Here is a 21,127-nt window from a genome sequence, read left to right as displayed (position 1 = left end):
CAACTACTACCACACCAACAACTACCACACCTGCTACCACTACTACAACAGAGGCTACCACAACTACTACCACACCTGCTACCACTACTACACCAGAGGCTACCACAAGTACTACCACACCAACAACTTCCACACCTGCTACCACTACTACACCAGAGGCTACCACAACTACTACCACACCAACAACTACCACAACTGCTATCACTACAACACCAAAGGCTACCACAACTACTACCACACCAACAACTACCACACCTGCTACCACTACTACACCAGAGGCTACCACAACTACTACCACACCAACGACTACCACACCTGCTACCACTACTACACCAAAGGCTACCACAACTACTACCACACTGCTACCAGAGGCTACACACAACTGCTACCACACCAACAACTACCACCTGCTACTACTACACCAAAGGCTACCACAACTACTACCACACCAACAACTACTACACCTGCTACCACTACTACACCAAAGGTTACCACAACTACTACCACACTTGCTACCACTACTACACCAAAGACTACCACAACTACTACCACACCAACTACTACCACAACTGCTACCACTACTACACCAGAGGCTACCACAACTACTACTACACCAATAACTACCACACCTGCTACCACTACTACACCAAAGGCTACCACAACTACTACTACCACACCTGCTACCACTACTACACCAAAGGCTACCACAACTACTACCACTACTACACCAAAGGCTACCACAACTACTACCACACCTGCTACCACTACTACACCAAAGGCTACCACAACTACTACCACTACTACACCAAAGGCTACCACAACTACTACCACACCAACAACTACCACTACTACACCAAAGGCTACCACAACTACTACCACACCTGCTACCACTACTACACCAAAGGCTACCACAACAACTACCATGCCTGTCACCACTACCACACCTGCTACCACTACTACACCAAAGGCTACCACAACTACCACCACACCTGCTACCACTACTACACCAAAGGCTACCACAACAACTACCATGCCTGTCACCACTACCACACCTGCTACCACTACTACACCAAAGGCTACCACAACTACCACCACTACTTCAGCTACATTCACGACAACAACCAGCCTTTCCACTACAACACCAGCAACGACAACAACCACTACCTATCTCCCTGTGACCAATCTTACCACAGTTGCAGTTTCACTCACACCCCCTCCTCTGCACACCACACCCAAAGCTACAACCACAAAAACATCAACAACAACAACAACAGCCCATATGACAGCTGGTGAGACTATTACACCTGCAACACAAGCTATTAACACCACCTCTACAAAAACCACACCTACTACAACCACAAAAACCTCAACAACAACAACAACAACAACAGCCCACACAACTGCTGGTGAGACTATTACACCTGCAACACACGCTATTAACACCACCTCTACAAAAACCACACCTACTACAACCACGACACCTCCCACGACAATTGCTTATACAACTACGCCCATGAGTGGTCATTGCAAAGAAGAGGTTGTCAGTGCTGATGTCTTCCGCTGGATCTCTCCCAACTTCGGCAGGGGCAATTACCCTCCCAACACTTTCTGCTCTCTCTCCCGGTCATCCGTAAGTAGCAACATCTCTTTACCTCTCACTCTGTCTAAGCTTACATATCAAAACACACACACACTTATTATATAGAAATTATATAGTTAGTTCCTCATTGGACGGGTGGGTACCATTCTCAGCTGGCACTCTGCTGGTCCCGCGTTCGATTCCCTGACCAGCCAATGAAGGATTAGAGGAATTTATATCTGGTGATAGAAATTCATTTCTCGCTATAATGTGGTTCGGATTCCACAATAAGCTGTAGGTCCCGTTGCTAAGTAACCAATTGGTTCTTAGGCCAGCCAGCCCTTTCTAGGAGAGCTGTTAATCAGCTTAGTGGTCTGGTTAAACTAAGGTATACTTAACTTTATATATATATATATATATATATATATATATATATATATATATATATATATATATATATATATATATATATATATATGCATATATACATATATAGGCATTCCATTCCCCGGTTAACAGCAGGCTCGGTTAACAGTGATCCGGTTTTATGGGGCTTGTCTAGCGACGAAAATTGGCAATTTTCGGTGCTGAAAATCGCCGATTTCCACTTATCAGCGCTGATAGTTGGGTACTGGCACCGACATACCTAACAGAGGCGCTGGTAACCAAAATCGGCGCTGATAAACCCCGAAAATCACCAATAAAGCAAATCAGCTAGCAGCAATTTTCGGTTATCATTACACCCTCAGAAATGGAACCCGCTGATAACCGGGGATTGCCTGTATATATATATATATATATATATATATATATATATATATATATATATATATATATATATATATATACATACATACATATATGTGTATATAATTATACTCCTTAAAGTTAGTTTCTGTGGTGTTCCACAACTAGAAAGAGGGGTCAGATACAATTATTAACTGGTCACAATGTGACCTATTAATACTTGGACACAAACACACACACACACATATATATATATATAGTGTTCTGTTGATGGCCTCCTGGACCTTATTGTGACCTATAATTTATTCTGACCCCTCTTCCCAGTTATGAAAGACATGAGCTCACAAAATTTTAGATGTACAATTCAGCGCTCTAGCCCGCTCTGGAGTCGAAGCTAAAGCAATTGGTGGTGAGGCAAACGCACTAACAGTGAGGTTCACCAAACAACCAATGTTGACGAGCCTCGAGCGGTTCCTCAGTTCCGACAGAAAGGGACAGGCGTTCCTCTGCTTGACGTCCACTTCGCCACTATTTCCATTTTTGATAACAGATTATTGTTCTCATTTATTAGTTTATTTTTAGCAGCTAATTATCTACGATTTTATTTCTTAACTGAAATGTATTTGAGTCTCGACTTCCCTGTGCTCGTTTTGAATGCTTAAAACTTATGACAATAAACTTCCTGGAGTTACTGGTTCGTATAATTTCTTAAAGGCTCGTCCTTACGATTTTGTATGTTCTGCTACCGTAATATCCAGATACACAATGTTTGTTATTATTATTATTATTATTTTATAGTTATGCTTCGCAAACTCTGCTGACTGTACGCCGCGAGATAAACTAGGGAGACTCATTTATTCCTCTCGCAGATACATGCTCAAAGCCGTTACTAACTGCCATTCTTTTGCCATCCTGTTCACAGTCTGAACCTTCCTGGGCCCGCGTCACTTTCAACACCTTCCTTCTGGAGTCATTTTGGCGACTGCGACGGAGGCTCTGCTTCGATTACGTCTCTTTCAAATCCATTCCTTACTTCGGTGAAGAAAAGTTAGTGTTCTTACAGCACTTATGCTCATTCACTGATTGTTCATATATGATTGCATAAACAAATCTTCTCAGTTATTCCACATGTTTGAATTCCATTTTTGCTTATATCTATAATTGAACACACAACCCATTCTGTAGATTTAAACAGATTAACTCTATGTATAAATGCTAACTAATGGCCAACTAAGAAAGAATATGGGATCGGCCCCGGAACGAAAACTATTCAGTTGTTCAAAATCTTCGGGAGAAAACAAAACAAGTTCGGGGAAAATCCCGCGAGTGTGTGAATGAGACGGCACGGAGGTGACTTCAGCTTGATTCTGCGACTGTCGAAATTTCAAAAAGGCTCCTTTATCTAAATCTCAGTTACAGGTATATCATTCCCGAGTCGATTCAAATAACAGTGACAGTTTTCTGAAGCCTGGTTTCCTTATGTACCACTGCACGCTTTTTTTTTTTTTTACTTGTCATAAGGGCTGCTCCGACAGCAAGAACAACAGCAACCTGGGTTTTGAATTTACTGTTAACATGAAGTAAAATATCTCTCGAGTACTTTTTCCTGAAAGTGTCACACTACCTGGATGCCTCCAGTACCTAATCAGTTTGCTCAGTATTCCAGATAAAATATGGAAACATCATAAATATCTTTGGATTCTATCGCCCTCTTAAGCTGGAAAGGTTCGGACAACACTACTGGCTTTCCAAAGTATTCTAAAAGTCTCTGTTCTCGCGGCTTTTGTCCTTCCAGATTCTGCGGTTCTAAAAGCGGAGAAGTTCGGCTTCCATCTTATAATTTCAGAGCAGAGTTTATCAGTGACTCGTTTCTCAGTTTTCCTGGATTCAACATCACCATCGCTCGAGAGACGTCCGAGTGTCACAAGGTAAGGTGCTGGCATCTGCAGTGGAAAGCTTCTCTACTGATTAACTGTATGATAACGGTTCACGAGAATAAACCATGAAAATAAACTGACTTATCCATTAATATATTTAAACTGGAGTTCCAACGACGGGAAGCAGTTATGCAATTCAAATATAAATACTGACGCATTAAAGAAATATTAAAGTAACAATGCTAGCAATTCAAGAAAAAAGCCGAATGTACAAGGCTCACAGTGTTAGTTTAATGTACGCAAGCATACATTTCATCATGATTTTTAATTGGCAAACACCAGATTAAGGCTGCAGCATCAAGACTTTTGAAAAGATAATCAGTATTATATCATGTCATTATTAATTAATGTCTTTCTTCGGTAATGACAAGAACAGGCGCGCCTGAAAGTTCGACAGTTATATGTTTGGTGTAGGGAAGAGTGAGAGTGGAGGTTTGCTGTCATAGGAGAGGCGGAACCGAACATGGTCCAAATGTTTTTTGGACCGAGGAATTGAAAAACTGGACGTGAAATATGTAAAGACAAGCGAGTTGGAAGCACCCGATGAAAGAATCGTGTAGAGAATAAAGGCTGAGAGTAGACTAACGATAGAACGATAGAGGTAACTAGAACTGGCTAGAGCAGTTCAGTGGGATGCCTCTGGGAGCTGAGAAAATATGAGCGAGAATTGCATCGGGATGAAGGTTAAAATAAGTGGGCGCCTGGATATTGAGTGTAGATTATCAAAAGAGGAGAGTGTAGCATTATGGATTAATGTTGGCTCAAAAAACACTGGAGTGGCAACAAGGACGCAAAGGCTGACAGGATAACATAAGTGAAACTGCTCCACAAATGGTGAGCTTGTTTCTCGTTCCCAATTCGAGCACTGACTCTGCCACTGTACTTGTGCCGTTTTTTACCATGAAAACCTCTTTCAGCTTTTTACAGTTGGGCAAGTACGTGTTGATTGTAAAAAAAAAGTATATTTCATGGCAATTGTCTATGATATTTTGTAATTAAAACTTCCCTCTGCATATTTTTGCATCATTGCATTGTTTACATAGTTCGCCAACCTCAGTAAGATTCATAAGGTAACATCTACTGCGTTGGAAGGTAATATTTTTAGAGCATAGCAGTATTGATTTTATTCAGTCCAGTCACCTATAGAACAAATAATTATATATACCGATGGTTTAAGCGATAATTGTCATGCGGTATTTGGGGTTGGGTGGATTCAGGATGAAGAGATGAGATCCAACGATCTTCAGCTTGACTGACTTCAGACGAACAGACAGGTCTTCGAAATGGAAAAAAAAACAAAGTCCTTGTCTTTGACCGGGTAAAATGCATCATATGGTGGCATTGGTGCAGCTCTTTCTGTCTAAAATAAAATGAAACACGCAAGAAAGGGGTTACTGGTTTTGATTTTTATGCCTTTTAGTTTTCTGTACAAGAAAACAATTGTACCGGCTTTGTCTGTCCGTCCGCACTTTATTCTGTCCGCACTTTTTCTGTCAGTCCTCAGATCTTAAAAACTACTGAGACTACACGGCTGCAAATTAGTATGTTGATCACCCACCCTCCAATCATCAAACATACCAAATTTCTGCCCTCTAGCCTCAGTAGTTTTTATTTTATTTAAAGGCTAAAGTTAGCCATAATCATGCATCTAGCAACGATATAGGACAGGCCACCACCGCGGTTCATACAGCATTATACCAAGACCACCGAGAGATAGATCTGTTTTCGGTGGCCTTGGTTATGCGATGTACAGAAAACTCGTTTTTTACTTGTTTTCTCTCTCAGCTGGTCACGACGGGAGGCCTCGGAGCTTCGGAGGTGATCATGACGCCTCCTCAGCCTAACGGTGCCTGGGAGACTAAGGCCTGCGAATGGTGGATCAAGGTATTGTTCCTCAGTTCAGTGAATGGACAGTACTTTTACTGGATTTTTCTCTTGTCTAGCGATGCCTGTGGGTGATTTTACTAACCAAAAGTTCTTTTTCTTCCTCATGTGGTCGCATTTTGCTTAGATTGATAAAGGAAAGCGAGCTATTATTATTTTTATAAGCTTTGTTCTTCATAAGAATGTTTACAATATCATGGTATTTTTCAAGATAACACTTTTGTTTATTGTTGGAATAATTTGTCATTCATTGCAAGAATAGTTGCATGGGCGTGGAACTCATTTTCTTTCAATAAATGTCCTATTCATAATTGTAATAACAAAAAAATTCTACTTCTTTGAACAATTTTCCTTGCAATGACAGCGCCACTCAATTTTCTGGGCCAAGGGTTTGTTCAATTTGAAGAATGAATGAAGATTTTTGCCCACTTGTCACCAATCTGCCCACGATCATTTCCAGGCACCGGCTGGAAAGAAGGTCGAACTGGAGCTCTTCCAGACCAAACTCGACCAGAACTGCGATGAGAACGAGATCCTCATCAACGAAGACGGTGACGTCACTTACCCCGCTTCCAGCACCATCAGATATTGCCGATGGACCCAGACCAGGAAGCCCCCGTCGCCTCTGCTCCTCAACAAGAACAAGTTCCTCTCCACCGGGACCCAAATGAACGTCCTCTTCTTCTCCAGACAACCGAAATCGGGCTTCCGGGCTGCCTGGACCGTCGTCAGGAGCACCGGATCATCTTCTTCAGATCCTGATGACTCCAGTGAATCAAATAGCTCTGATCAGTCCAAAGGGCCCGGGAAACCCGGTAAGCCCGACAAGCCTGAGAAGCCCGACAAGCCTGAGAAGCCCGACAAGCCGGAGAAGCCCGGGAAGCCCGGTAAGAACAGCAAGTCTACCGAGACCCGTGAGGAAAGTTGACTGCTGAGGTGAAAGTCTGTGTCCTGATCACCCTTCTGCAGTGGCATTTCCTCGTGCAGCTGATTCCTTGAGCAGAGGCTTTCTTCTTTTTTCTTTCTGGAATCCGTATTATATTTTCCTAGCATTCAAACGTCTGCTAACAGTCATTTGTTTCTAAATGGAAAAAAGCCTTTGATGCACCAGCATGTCTAACATAAAAACGTCCCTACAATTAAGTCATTTGTTTCAAATATACTTTCTTTATGACCGTGATTCTGTTCTGTATCCTGATTAAAAAAAAAGTAATCTCTTAAGTGCAAGGCCATTTAGGTGGTCAGTCCTATATCTGTCCTATCCTAGATCCGAAGGAAGAAGAAAAGACATGAATAATATACATGAATATATATATATATATATATATATATATATATATATATATATATATATATATATATATATATATATATATATATATATATATATAAATCCACATATATATATATATATATATATATATAAAAATCCCACAGGAAAATGGTAGGCAGAAATTCAGTACCAATCTGGGCACAAATGAGACATGGATGAAAAGAATGTTACTTTTGTCACGTTTATTAACGCATCATCTGGGCAACAAATGAGACATGGAGTGAAGCAAGATCTTTATGAAAAGAATGTTACAAAAGTAAACAAAAACAACAAGAATACCAGATGGTCAATTGTTTCAATTTGAATGGGTAATAAACAGAAAGATAATTCAGGATAATCCAGGATCAAGTAGTCAACTGGAGTGAAGCTGTTCTTATTCACTAACACAGCTCAAGGAGCGATCTCACTAGCCGCAAATCGAAGTGAATACCCATTGCATGGTTCCTCTATAATATACACACTAGAGAGTTCAGATATGAATAAACCTTGCACACAAATGCTCAAAACTTAATAAACAGCCAAATGCTTAGTTACAAAACTTATAAACAGAAACAAACAAATGCTTAGTTACAAAACTTATAAACAGAAACAAACAAATGTGACGTCACAAATATCAAAACTTCAATGTTCGAAGGAAGGGTTTCACTGCAACATAAAATGGGTATTCTGCATAATGTCTGAAAAAGATGTGTGTTAATGAGTTATCTTATTCACAGCCTATGGCCATGAAACTTCCTCTGAATCCACAACATAGCTCAAAGCTTCACCAGCAAATCTGTCGTGAATACCCATTGTTGGTTCCTCTATAATATACACACTAGAGAGTTCACGCACAAATCCTTGAAGCGTGACGTCACTATCAAGTTCAATGTTCGAAGGATTCCACCTTCTGAATCCACAGATATCACAAAGCTTCCCTCAATCTGTCAAGTTGTCCCCATGTATCTTGGTCATGACCAGAGGGCACAAATGAACGAGTCAGATACCCGCTGTATCTAACCGTGGAAAATACCAACGTCAACATAAAGGCCACCTGCACCGGACACACCTTTTCACAGGCCAGCAATTAGTCAGCTTAAATGTTAATATATAGATATACGATGGCTCAGTCTGACGCATGAAGATTTCGAGCAGGTGGAGAATGTTTAGAGTGGGATGATCTATCTCTCTTTCAAACCTGGGCTCTCTGCAAGTGCTCAAAGCTTTACGGCCCACTGACTCTTATCAGTTAAGATTAATGAATTTCAACAGTTAGTGTAGTATGCCTGGGCTCCACATCATTCCAAGATAGAACACTTATGAACTTTATTTACTCTTTCTCAGTAAAACCTCAGACGGATGGCTGAACAGACTGAGTTTCGGGTCCCCATAGAAGACTGCTCGTTGTTCTATTTTGAACACTGAGATAATAAGTAAAAATTATATTATATTCTGACGATCACTGCTCGTTTACTTTCAAGATTTGGAACTTGAGAAAGGACTACGTATTATTTCAGGATCCACTAAGGACTTTGAATAATATCACTGGGTTTAACACTACGTTTTCCACCATAACATTAACGCTGATGCATAATCCAAGCACGGTAATAACACAACACAGACATAGAAACACAAGAAATGTACACGAACAAGGAGTAAGCATAAAATAAGAAATAAAAACGACTACTGACAAATTACGACTCACAGTACAATGCTTCATACGACCAACACAAAACTGTAAAAGGAAAAAGAAAAGACTAAACAAATGAACCACCACCCAGAATGAAAATAACACACTTATAAAAGTTAAGTCTGCCACTAGTATACTTCAGCCTCTCGAAAAGATTGCATCTGCAGGAATAACTTCTCAGACAAGTGAATTACGGAATGGAACTCTGACATGACTTACTACTAAGCTACGTCTCAAAAAGGAGTGCAAACCAAGAATCCCCAGTAACTTTCTCTAATAAGTGGTGTGCAATGTCTAATACAGTATAAAGACTATAACAACAGCAGGAGTTACTTTTACACAAGGAGGATCTCACTTTACCTTTTACACAGGAAAAGAATTCTTAATAACAACAGACTAAGTGTGACTGCTTTACATTTTGACAAGTCAAACCTAATTTGCAACAATTGACTACAATTCTGCTTTGACACACTGACTTCAGTGCATAATCTCGACTCACGCATGCCCAGAGATGATGTTAGCATAACATGCAACCATTCACTTCTGGCAGGACCCTTGAACTAAGCAAAACAAAATCACCTGCCGAAATCCTCAGAAATGATCTGATTTATAAAACAGTTCCACTTCACAGCAGGGCACTCTAACCTGAGGATTTCTTAGGGAGTTTGACAGTTTATTGCACATGGTGTTATTACACAACATGCGATAAAATTTGCTTGCAGCAACACTGTAATAGGGAGTCCGAGAATGAGTGAGTTACGGTAACCTGTGATAATGTGCAAACACACGCATCCCCAACAGGTGGTTACCCTCCGCTATCTGTTGGTAATTTACAAGAAAAGTCTCTTAAGAAATTTACCGATACAATATTTTGTGTAAAATTTAAACACAGAAGCGTAGTTCTATTAAGACAAAGACTGATTTAACTGACTTTGCCAAACATAAAAATTCAGCGCTTCCAAAGTTTTAATTCTCATGCAAAGAATTCTCTTGCTGTTTTTAACTGAACTGCTTATAAGAGATGTGAAAATCAGTCTTATGACACTTTTTAAACAACAGTGGAAAATTTTAGCACAGGAATTACAACATTGTTTCCCAAGAATAGGAGTTAAGCTAAAATGCAATATAACTCTAGTACTTATGTTACTTTTGTACGTGGCTCTGCTTAAACTTCGTGCCGGGGACTGAACCATTTCCACGAGTTGATTCGGACCAGGTACGGAGCATCTCTCCTCGCCAAGTGCCGTTTGTTGGAGAAATTTACTAAGAAACTCGAGAAACCTAAACTAGATCTAGATTTTCTACAGTACTGCCAACTGTATAACATAGTACCAAATTTGTCAAGTTTAAACTATACAGGGATTCTCTATATCACTCTGAATTCTATATCGATACTAATACGAAACTTAGAAACTGAGATAAATTCGACTTACAAGGATTTAATAGGCAACACCCTAACATAAAAGTGACACCAGGGAAAGAATCTAACAGCAAGTTTCCATTTCTGGACTTCTTGCGTCCAGGAACTCGGCAGGATTCTACACTGGCATATATCGTGGAGGTACGTTTACGGGCCTGGGTATGAATTTCTATATTTTTTTTTATTTCAATTTTAAATTAAATGCTGTTTCTCCTCTCCTCCACAGGGCTTTTGCGCTGTCATCCAATTGGCTCACTTTTCATGACGATGTAACAGCCCTAACTAACAATTTCAGGAACAAAACTATTTTTTTAACTGTTGAATAGGATGTCGACTAAAAGACGCCACCTACTCTATATTGCACTGTTCCTGAAATGATTTGTATGCGGCGTTCCCTATGTACGAGACGATTCTTTCAGAAGGAAATTTCTACACATCATTCAAAAGGAATTACCGGCCCTTAACCTCAAACTCATTCAGCTGGCTCTCTCTTTCAGTTTAAAGACAAGCTCAGCCCTTTTTTTACATCCAACGTTATATATAAGTACAAGTGCCCCCAATATAGTCAGGGGATCTATGTGGGATGCACTAGAAGGCTGTTGCGAGTGCGCATCCAAGCTCATAGGAGAGCCAGCTTCAGAACCGGGAGCAAACTGTCTAGTTCTGACCAGTCTAATACCAGGAACCACTCAAAAATATGTAAAGCATTTATAGGATATAAAGACTTTTCACTAACAGGACAGGTATGAAAAGAAAATGACCTGACAGTACTTGTATCTACGAGTATATTTATCAAAATCATGGTTCCACCTGTAAACTCCCAAATATCGTCTGTACAATTGTTATTGTCCTATGTTTTGTTAAGCTGTTTCTTCTCTGTCTGTATGTTTATTTTTTTTTTATTTTGTAATGCTCAACGAGAATAGTTTATTTTGAACCATTCTGCTAAAGACTTCCATAACATGATTCACCCCAGACACCTCTTTCTTATTGATCAGTAATGTTAAACTGTTGAACTGCACGAGCATATATGCTTCAGTCTAATACAGAAATTCATCCTGGAAGTTACTCTGTCATATGCATAAATATCTTCCCAGTGTTGCGTTAAAGAGAAGGTTACAAGCTGAACCCAAGACAGCGGCTGACGTCACAAACTACCTCCAACAGTGCAGAGCTCATATCCTTAGTTCACCTGCGTGCGGGAATCCCTCCCTTCTCTCGGAAGTTGCTACGCAGGAGGCTCTACAAAAGAGGATTTCTGCATGGAAGTCAGGCTCCTTCATTTCCGGGGATATGGTTACTAACCCTGACGTCTGGATATTCCTCTGTGGGGGAGAATGTAATCCTCTCACTTGTATATTGCATGTGCCCTCACCCGTTCTCGGCTAGCACTCTGCTGGGCCGGCGTTCGAGTCTCCGACCGGCCAATGAAGAATTAGAGGAATTTATTTCTGGTGATAGAAATTAATTTCTCGATATAATGTGGTTCGGATTCCGCAATAAGCTGTAGGTCCCGTTGCTAGGTAACCAACTGGTTCTCAGCCAAGTACAATAAATCTAATCCTTTGGGCCAGCCCTAGAAGAGCTGTTAACCAGCTCAGTGGTCTGGTTAAACTAAGGTATACTTAACTTATTGTTTCTGAAATGACTGTAGCTTTATTATCTAACGTGAAAATTAGTTTCCTTAGGTTATAAATATCTCGTAAAATAAACGTCCTGCTTGCAACTATATACTGTACATATGTGTTAATGTATACATACATGAATTGAAGTATACAGGTAACCAATGAAATAACACAATTTCCAGACTTCTCCAGAAACCTTCCATCCTCAAGCGAGCAAGCATAAAAAACGACCAAAGAAACTCAGACAGAAAAAGAAGTCCAAGCAAACAGAGATGAGAGATGAAATAAATAAGAGCTCATTCTCTTGGGGAAAGGAAAAGATGGCTGGGGAAGATCACGTGATCTGCGGAGTTTCCAGGAACCGCTGATGCCGCCGCATAATTACGTGTCATTTGTGAGAGAGGAAATCATTCACAACAGACGGGAAAAAGGGCCATCGAAGCCCCACGCAATCAATTCCGTTCGGAGAGGAATGATGATGACGATGATGAATTTGCAATGGAAGCGACGGCAGGCAAGAAAATAGCTTTTCAGCAGCTAAACCTTATTTTGAAAAAGTGACCCTTCAATACGCAGAAAGGATAATTGCATTTGCATTGAAAAGGCTGGGAGTCTTTGCAAACGGCTTTCAATAAGGAAGTAACACGCCAGGGAAGGAAGGAACTCGCTTTTCTTTGAGGACTTATAATACGGGAATTTTTTTGAAATGTAAAATGAGGATGAATAATATCCACAGGAAACAGTAATTAAGGTCCACCTTTCATTGTAACTTCAGAAATACTACTTGATATGAAGGAATAGCTTGTTATTGCTAGTAGTTATATTGTTACAAAAGATAGAATATTTCATCTATATATATGTATATATATATATATATTTTATATTTATATATATATATATATATATATATATATATATATATATATATATATATATATATATATATATATATATATATATACATACATATACTGTATATATGGGTCTGTATTGAAGGAGTGACATTTTATTGAGGTGACATAATGATGAAGTGACAAAGTAACCAAAAATTATAAAAATCATTAAATTATTAAGATTTTATTTTAAAAAATAGAACCACTGAATTGTTAACATATTTCAAATAATGGCTGGATGGCTGTCACTCCGTTGAAATCTATATCTGAGGTGTCACTCCCTTGTTGTGTCATTCCTATGACATGTCACCCTTTGAACTGCTCCCATATATATATATATATATATATATATATATATATATATATATATATATATATATATATATATATATATATATATATATATATATATATATATGAAAAGCTTATAGGTCACAAGTATTTTATGAATTACAATACACAGTAGATGTCTGATTAACAAGGAGGAAAACTTTCCAAAAACCCTTAAGCGGGTGTTTAGCTGTTATCTGACACATTTCCTAATTAAGCAAAATTGTTACGTCAGGTATTCTCAAGACGTGGGAACTTGTCACATGACTTCGTGAGTGCGTTTGTCAGAAATGTCCAGTTTCCAGTGTAAACATGTGTATGTTCATTTCTTTTGGGCAGAGTCCCAGCGTGTGAAGGGATTATTTATGGAAAAAAGATCACTCGAGGATCAACACTAAACATTATTAAAAGTCTTCAGTGAAGGCTCTGTGGTTTGAGATTTATCAATTAAGACTGTTTGGACGTAGGAACCACATTTAATTTCCCAAACTGTAGATTGCTTTTTTCATTTATATATTGTCTTTTTTTAAGCATTTATTGTATTGTGTGTACTTCATAAGTAACATGGGAGGAATTCCCATATCTTTGTTTTTATGCATTTTGGTTAGTAAGGGATTTATTTGACTTCTTCAGATGTTTCACTGAGAAAGAGGTTGAAGACGTACTTACTGGGAATGTACTGGACTTTGACTTATTTTGACCTATTGCAAGTTGCAGTGTAAAGACATTAATTAGTTAAAATATGATAGACCGTAATACGACTGATCTTTCGGGAACTTTAATATTCCATTTTATTTCATCTTTTATTTCTTGCAATCTAGTTATGTTAGATTTTGTCAAATAAGTTATTTTGGGTAAAGCTTGTTTCGCTGTAGACCTGAGAGAGAGAGAGAGAGAGAGAGAGAGAGAGAGAGAGAGAGAGAGAGAGAGAGAGAGAGAGAGAGAGGTACAGATATGCTCTACCAGTAGCCTTCTGATGAGGTCACTATCAATGCTACCAATAGATGGGACGTCTCGACTTTGTAGTAACAGGTAAGCAATGAAATTTCCTCTTGACTGGGAGGGGCAAGGGAGGGGAGGGGAAGGGAAAGGGGAGAAAAGTGGAAGTGGAGGGGATGGAAGAGGGAAGGGAGGGGGACACAGCTAAGTTAACACTTGATCGTTGCTTCGGAAGGGGGAAGGGGGAGGGGATGGGATGTGGGAAGGGGAGGGAAGATGGATGGGGAGGGGAGGACACAGCTAAATTAAGACTTGATCGTGTGCTTGGGGAGGGGGAGGGATGGGGGAGGGGAGTGGGGTGGAAGGGGAAGGGGTTATTTACTGAGTCAAAGAAGTTGTGAAAAATCCGAAGAGTTTCATACAAATCCTGAGATACTGGGAAAGGTCACTGTAGGGACACTAGAGGTCACTGCTGACCTACTGATCACGTAAGGTTGTGTTGTCACTAGGATTGAGGAAGCATGCAAAATTTCAAGTCCATTGGGCAAAGGGAACAGGTAGAAAATTGAGTTACAAGATTTGACCCAAACAGACACACAGACAGATGCAGAAGTCAAGTTAAATAAAAGCATGTAAAAAGGGATGTGATTTGCTGCTGCAGATGAAGGCAATATCCTGTGAAAATTCACAAGGCTAGCTCCAAATACTTGCAATGGAATTTCCTTCTGTTACAGAGGAACAGGTATGGGTGTGGGTATGGTACAGCTATGGGTATGGGTATGGTAAGGATATGGGTATGGTACAGATATGGGTATGGGTATCAGTTTGGGTATGGGTATAGGTATGGGTACGGGTATAGGTATGGGTATGGTCATGGTATGGGTATGGGTATGGGTATGGTATGGATATGGGTATGGTTATGGTACAGATATGGGTATGGGTATAATATGCATATGGGTATGGGTATGGTACAGATATGGGTATAGATATGGGTATGGGTATCAGTATGGGTATGGGTATGTGTATAGAAATGGTACGGATATGGATATGGTATGGGTAAGGGTATGAGTATGGGTGTGGACCTTTGGTTAAAAATGTAATAATAAAAAAGTGACCCAATGGGCCATGGGTGGTCTAGTATATATATATATATATATATATATATATATATATATATATATATATATATATATATATATATATATATATATACATATATATATACATATATATATATATATATATATATATATATATATATATATATATATATATATATATATATATAATATATAATATAATATAATATATGTATGTGTGTGTTGTGTGTATTTATGTATTAAGTCTGGGTTCTCATTGGACAACAGTGAGATACATGATGACCTGTCAGTGGCTCTCACGGCATGTGGATTTGTGTTGACATTGGAATTTGCTTCGTCAGATGCAGAGAACTATTTGATCATGGTCTGAACACATGGAAACAGCATGATAGGACATTGAACGGATGCACTGGAAGTGCTGAATTCCGGTGGGGTATGTGCGTGTGTGTGTGCGATCTCCCATAAGATATTTATGGGAGGAACAGCTCTCTCACAGGGGAGACGGCCTTGATCTCGAGTGGCAGATATGTGTTTTAGCCTGGTGTAGTGTTCAAAGAAACCGCCAGTAAGAAGATACGTACGTTATTTACGACCATAGAACATGAGTAAGAACATCCAGTAACACTGATATCTTTTCCAGACTTTAGACGGAAAACCCCCGGTTGAGAAGCAGTGAAACCAAATGATGTCTACATATTGAAATTGTCCATTTGTGCATTTTTTTCTATCTTGAATATGTACATTAATTTCAGGTTTTAATATAATGATGTACTGCTTTCTACAGGAATTCGAATATCGTCCTGGAGGACGAATATTTGGAAGTGGTGTTTTTTTTTCCTTACATACGATATGACTTTTATTGTGGTCTTTATGACCTTATTACTTTGCTTGATGACAAGGGGGTTATTCACTAGCATTGCTTGGCATAAAATAATGGCTATGCTTGTTTGTGAAACTGTATTTTCCTAATTATGTTTTCCATTGATAGAGCGTGTGAATCACTCCATATCATGACGGTAGCTTTTGCTGAGTTACTTTCGTTAAATTTGTCAATAAAGTCTAGTTTTGTATATCAGTGTCTCATTTCAGTAGGCCTTCGTGTAAAGATAGGTTTAGGATAGAAGTTTTGACAATATAGAAGTGCCACTGCTACCAGGGACATCTCAAGAAAAGTGAGATGTTTGATTCTGTTCTTAACACAGATACACCTCAATAAAGATGGCCCTCAGAACCCGGGGACGTTAACAGTGGTTGGCAGCTGTGTTAGACATAGATAGATATATAGATAGTTAGGGATACGCTTCCAAAGAGACATATTTTAGTAATGCTAGTATTGGCATCTCAGAATAGATTTTGATGGGTCAGCGATTCAGCTTAGGATATTGCTATCAAGCGAGACATGGCGAGTCAGTCTTTTTCTTGGGTGCAAAGTCCCTGTGTGTGTTTAATAATGCATCTCGGGGCGCAGGGTGTTAATATGGGTATTAACAGGGCGTTAGTTCACACTGGGGAGTGTTTAGGGATATATTAATGTGTATAGTGTTAAGTTAACTGCGGTATTTTGACTGCTTGTGTATTTTAAAACACACGAAAATTCACGCAAGTGTTTGTTTTCTCCTTCTCTCTCTCTCTCTTTGTCTTTGGTGAGAGGGTTCTCATTCGCCGTTAAGCAGAGGTGTACGTAAGTGTTGTCATTTTTTACTGATATTTTAATGTCAAATTGGACTTTTCATTACACTGTAACTGATTTTTTGAGGCAGTGGCTGTAGTGACTGCATCAGCTGAGTGACGTGTCAGTGACGTCATTAGTTTGGGCGAAGCGTCTTGCTTGCTTTGCTGTACTCTGAGCTGTGCAACTGAATTTTGATCATGTCTCATATCTTTGTTTTTTATATATATATAGTAATCGGCAGTTCGCATCGGCGTTTAGGGTTTAGTAAAGGGACTATTTTATTCTTGTGTTATATCTGGGAACTTTGATAACTGGGCAGGAATTTATTTGACATTTGTTGAATTACTGTGTGTATTAATTTCCTAGTGCTTTTTAACTGTTTTTTCTTATTTATATAATTACACATGTACGTGTGATAGTTTGGGTGCATACATGCAGATACGTAAAGTGGGAGCTGTTGCTGGGAGCTTATTCAGCAATTCTTGCCTAACGACTTTGGGGCCTTGCGCTCAGCATTTTTTTTCTGTGTGCTTCGGCATACCTGGCGGGGTGGTGATAGGGAGAGTGGGGTGTTGCTCTGAGGAGGTGAGGGACGAATTCTCTCTCTCTCTCTCTCTCTCTCTCTCTCTCTCGTCCATCTGCTCGAGCCCCATTTTCTATATGTGAGAGTAGATGCCCATTCTCTTTACTTTGGAAGACTGAATTTTTTTTTTTTTTTTGTGGTTTGGCCTTGAAAGACGCGAGGCCACTTTGACCCACTTTTGCAAGTCAGCTGTGAGTTTAGCCAGCAATTTTTTTTTTTCATGGGACTTTGGATTTAATTGTGGGGTGAGTTAATTTTGAATTTAATTATGGGGTTTATTTGAGTAATGGGTTTAATTAATGGTGAATTTAATTTTGAGCTTACTTAATTTTGAATTTAATTAAGGGTTTAATTAATTTTGAATTTAATTGTGGGTTTAGTTAATTTTGGATTGGATGGTGGGTTTAATTAACTTTGGATTTAATGGTGGGTTTGATTAGCACCTTCTTTTGGGTTTTAGGAACTAATTGTTAGAGTAAAGGGAATTAACATTCTAAGTTTCTTGTTATATGGGAATTCTGTCGGGGAAATTGTTTTTCCCTGGGTTTTTTCTGTAAAGGGTGTCCTTTCGCAGGACTTGGGTAATTTTTTGCATATGTGATCAGCCAAGAATAAGTTAACGGTTTTATTTACGAAGAAAAAAGCTGCAAAACTGAGAAGAGGAAATAGTGATCAGAGATTCCTTAGATCAGCCAATGGTTGTGTAGGACGCACAGATTCAGTCCGCGGTCCAAAGGATTTTGTTGAAATTCTGAATAGCCAAAGGTCAATGGGTGGCTTGAGTTTTTGGATCCCACGGATTCGTTGCTTTAATTGTAATACGCAGGGACACATTAAGAAATTTTGTTGTGTTTAATATTGTGGCAGTTGTAAGAGTTATGGTCATCCTTGGCGGTCTTGCCTGTCTCGGAGACAGTATAATGGTAGGCCTGTATTTCAGAATTTTGGTAGCTCAGATAAGAAAGTTCCTCACGTGGATTTTTCAAGGGGATCTTGTGATCGGTAGACATTGTCTAAAGACCGGTCAGTTGTAAAGGAAAACTGGATGGGTGTTTCTTGGGATACAGGACTTCTGGGAGAACCCTCAGGGTTGAAGCCAGTCGTCATTGGGTCTGTGCATGGGATAAATGTAAGGGTCTTTATAGATACAGGCGCCTCTATTAATCTTATGAATTATGAGTTGTTCAGATCGATGTTTCCCGATCGTTCTTTGAGACCTGCTAAGGAAGCTGTATGTGACGTCAAGCAAATAGGAAACAGATTTTGGGATGTGTAGATGTAGATTTATCTCTCGGGGGTAGATCTTTGACAGAACCATTTTTGGTCATACAAGGGGGTGTTTTGGGGAATACTTTGTTACTGGGTCATTCAGCATGTCGGAGACAGAAGATCTCTGTTCATAAGGGGTATGTGGGATAACTGTGGGAGTGCCTGGGGTGTTTGTACCATTAGATAACAGAGTTCAACCTCCGATGGGGTGAACTGAACATCTCTTAAGCAAAAGGAACGGACTTCCATGTAGCCACCTCCAGAATAGAAGACACTGAACAATTCCTTAGAAAGGAAGATGAAGTGGCCATACTCCAAAAGTCCGAATACTGTGTGCTCAGGGTAATACAGCTTGAAGACGACGAAGAAGAACCCTGAGAAGCCTGGGAAATCATCTCCCTCAGAAAGTAACTAATCGCATTCTTTGACAGCGGACGGGAAGGATTCCACGGAGAGATGAGAAGTGTATGCAGACGTGGACACAGTTTCTCAACCTTTGATAAATAGACTTTTAATGCTCACACCAGACATAAAGACATCTCCACTGGATCGCCGGAAATGAACTCTTGCCGATAAAGAACCCTCAACGAACGAGGCAGAGGGGTAACCTCCAACTCCAACTTACCAACGAATTCTGGAAGAGACAAATACGAATCATTTCCCGCCTGGGAAACCAGCCTAGAAACTGCCTGAAGCTCGCCCACCTTTCTAGCTGTAGTTAAAGTCATAAGAAAAAAACCTTCTTACTCAGCTGTCTTAACGTTAGAACTTCCGACAAATCCCACGGAGGAGCCTGAGTTGGCAAAACAGGACATTTAATCTTAAAGGAATCTAATCAATCATGGGTGATCTTACTACTAGAAATTTTCGGGAAGATGGAAACTACATGTGCTGCTAAGCATTGAGCGGTAGCCAGCAATCGCCGAATACGAAAGAACCTTGACTTTCCGAAGGAATACAAGAAAATCGGCTATTTTGGCTATGGAAGGTCTAAAGATGGAATGACCTTCCTTACGACACCAACTTCTATACATTGTCCAGCTGACCTGGTAAAGCTTATGGGTCGACTTTCTCAAGCTGAAAGAAAGCTGTCTAGACACAGCTTTAGCGAGTCCGGTCTGTCTAGCTACTCACTCGGCAGTCGCCTGAAACTAGATTCAGCATGCGAGGGTTTGGATGATAATGATGAAAAAGCAGTTGTCTGAGAAGATCTTCTGCATGGGAAGGAACATTGGAACTTCCGTAAGGAGCTTAGGAGTTCCGGAAACCAAGGGTGTAGGGCCAGTGAGGAGCTATTAGAGTCATAGACGTCTTGACACTCCCACAATTTCCTGATTACCTGATGAATGAGATCGAATGGCAGAAAGCATAAACCTGCATGTGATTCCAATTTTGTAACGTCACAGCGGTGCCTATCGACATGGGGTCCACCACTGGTGAGAAATAAACCGGAAGACGATGGTTTAATCTCGTCGCGAAAAAGTCCACAGATGCTGCCCACTTCCAGAGAACCTGACATACTACTTCCTGAGCCAAAGTCCACTCTCCCCCTAATACCTGACAAGAGCAACTTAATGAGTCGGCCAGTACGTTGAGACTCCTTGATACGAGTTGGGGAAGAAGAGACACTTTCCATTCTTCACATCTTCTCAGGACTCTATGTGTTATAGTATTGAGTTCTGTTGATCTTGATCCCCCTGAGTTCTTCAGATACAACACGGAGTTATGCTGTCGCAAAACAGAGACACTACTCTGTTGCGTACTAGGACTGAAAAACACCTGAGGGCTTCCTTTACAGCCCTGAGTTCCCGAAGATTTATTGACTCCTCTCGTTCCCGATCCCTCCGGAGGCCCGAAGCCTGGGTTCCTCCAAGGTTGCTCCCCAACCTTGACCTAGTTAGTGTAAATGAATCTCTAGATACTTTACTTATATGGGCAAGGTTATTTTTTGTTATACGAAGTGTTTTCAAGTCGAAATATAACTAAAATACATCTTGTTGTGAAATTAATTTATCTATTATTCTTGTCCATAGATAGCAAATGACGATGGCCGTTTGGGGGCGTTTGTTTTGTATAAAAGATTCAAGATTCTGTTTGCTATTTTCACTTGATTTCATCATAATACGCGCTTTACGGATTTATCGTTT

At 39.8% G+C, this 21,127-nt stretch overlaps 1 protein-coding gene across 1 annotated transcript in view; it reads left to right on the top strand.

Moving 5' to 3' along the window:
- Positions 1-21,091, top strand: part of LOC136855734 (uncharacterized) — a 44,230-nt gene extending 23,139 nt beyond the window's left edge. The window contains 2 exon segments of the mRNA XM_067133103.1: positions 653-1,630; positions 21,014-21,091. Of these exon segments, the coding sequence (XP_066989204.1) occupies positions 653-1,630; positions 21,014-21,091 (1,056 nt within the window).
- The last annotated feature ends 36 nt before the right edge of the window (positions 21,092-21,127 follow it).

The sequence above is a fragment of the Macrobrachium rosenbergii genome, chromosome 32, assembly GCF_040412425.1.
Source record: "Macrobrachium rosenbergii isolate ZJJX-2024 chromosome 32, ASM4041242v1, whole genome shotgun sequence".
Classification (NCBI taxonomy): Eukaryota; Metazoa; Arthropoda; class Malacostraca; order Decapoda; family Palaemonidae; genus Macrobrachium; species Macrobrachium rosenbergii.
The sequence above is the reverse complement of the archived record's forward strand: the minus strand, read 5'-3'. Positions and strand labels throughout refer to the sequence as shown.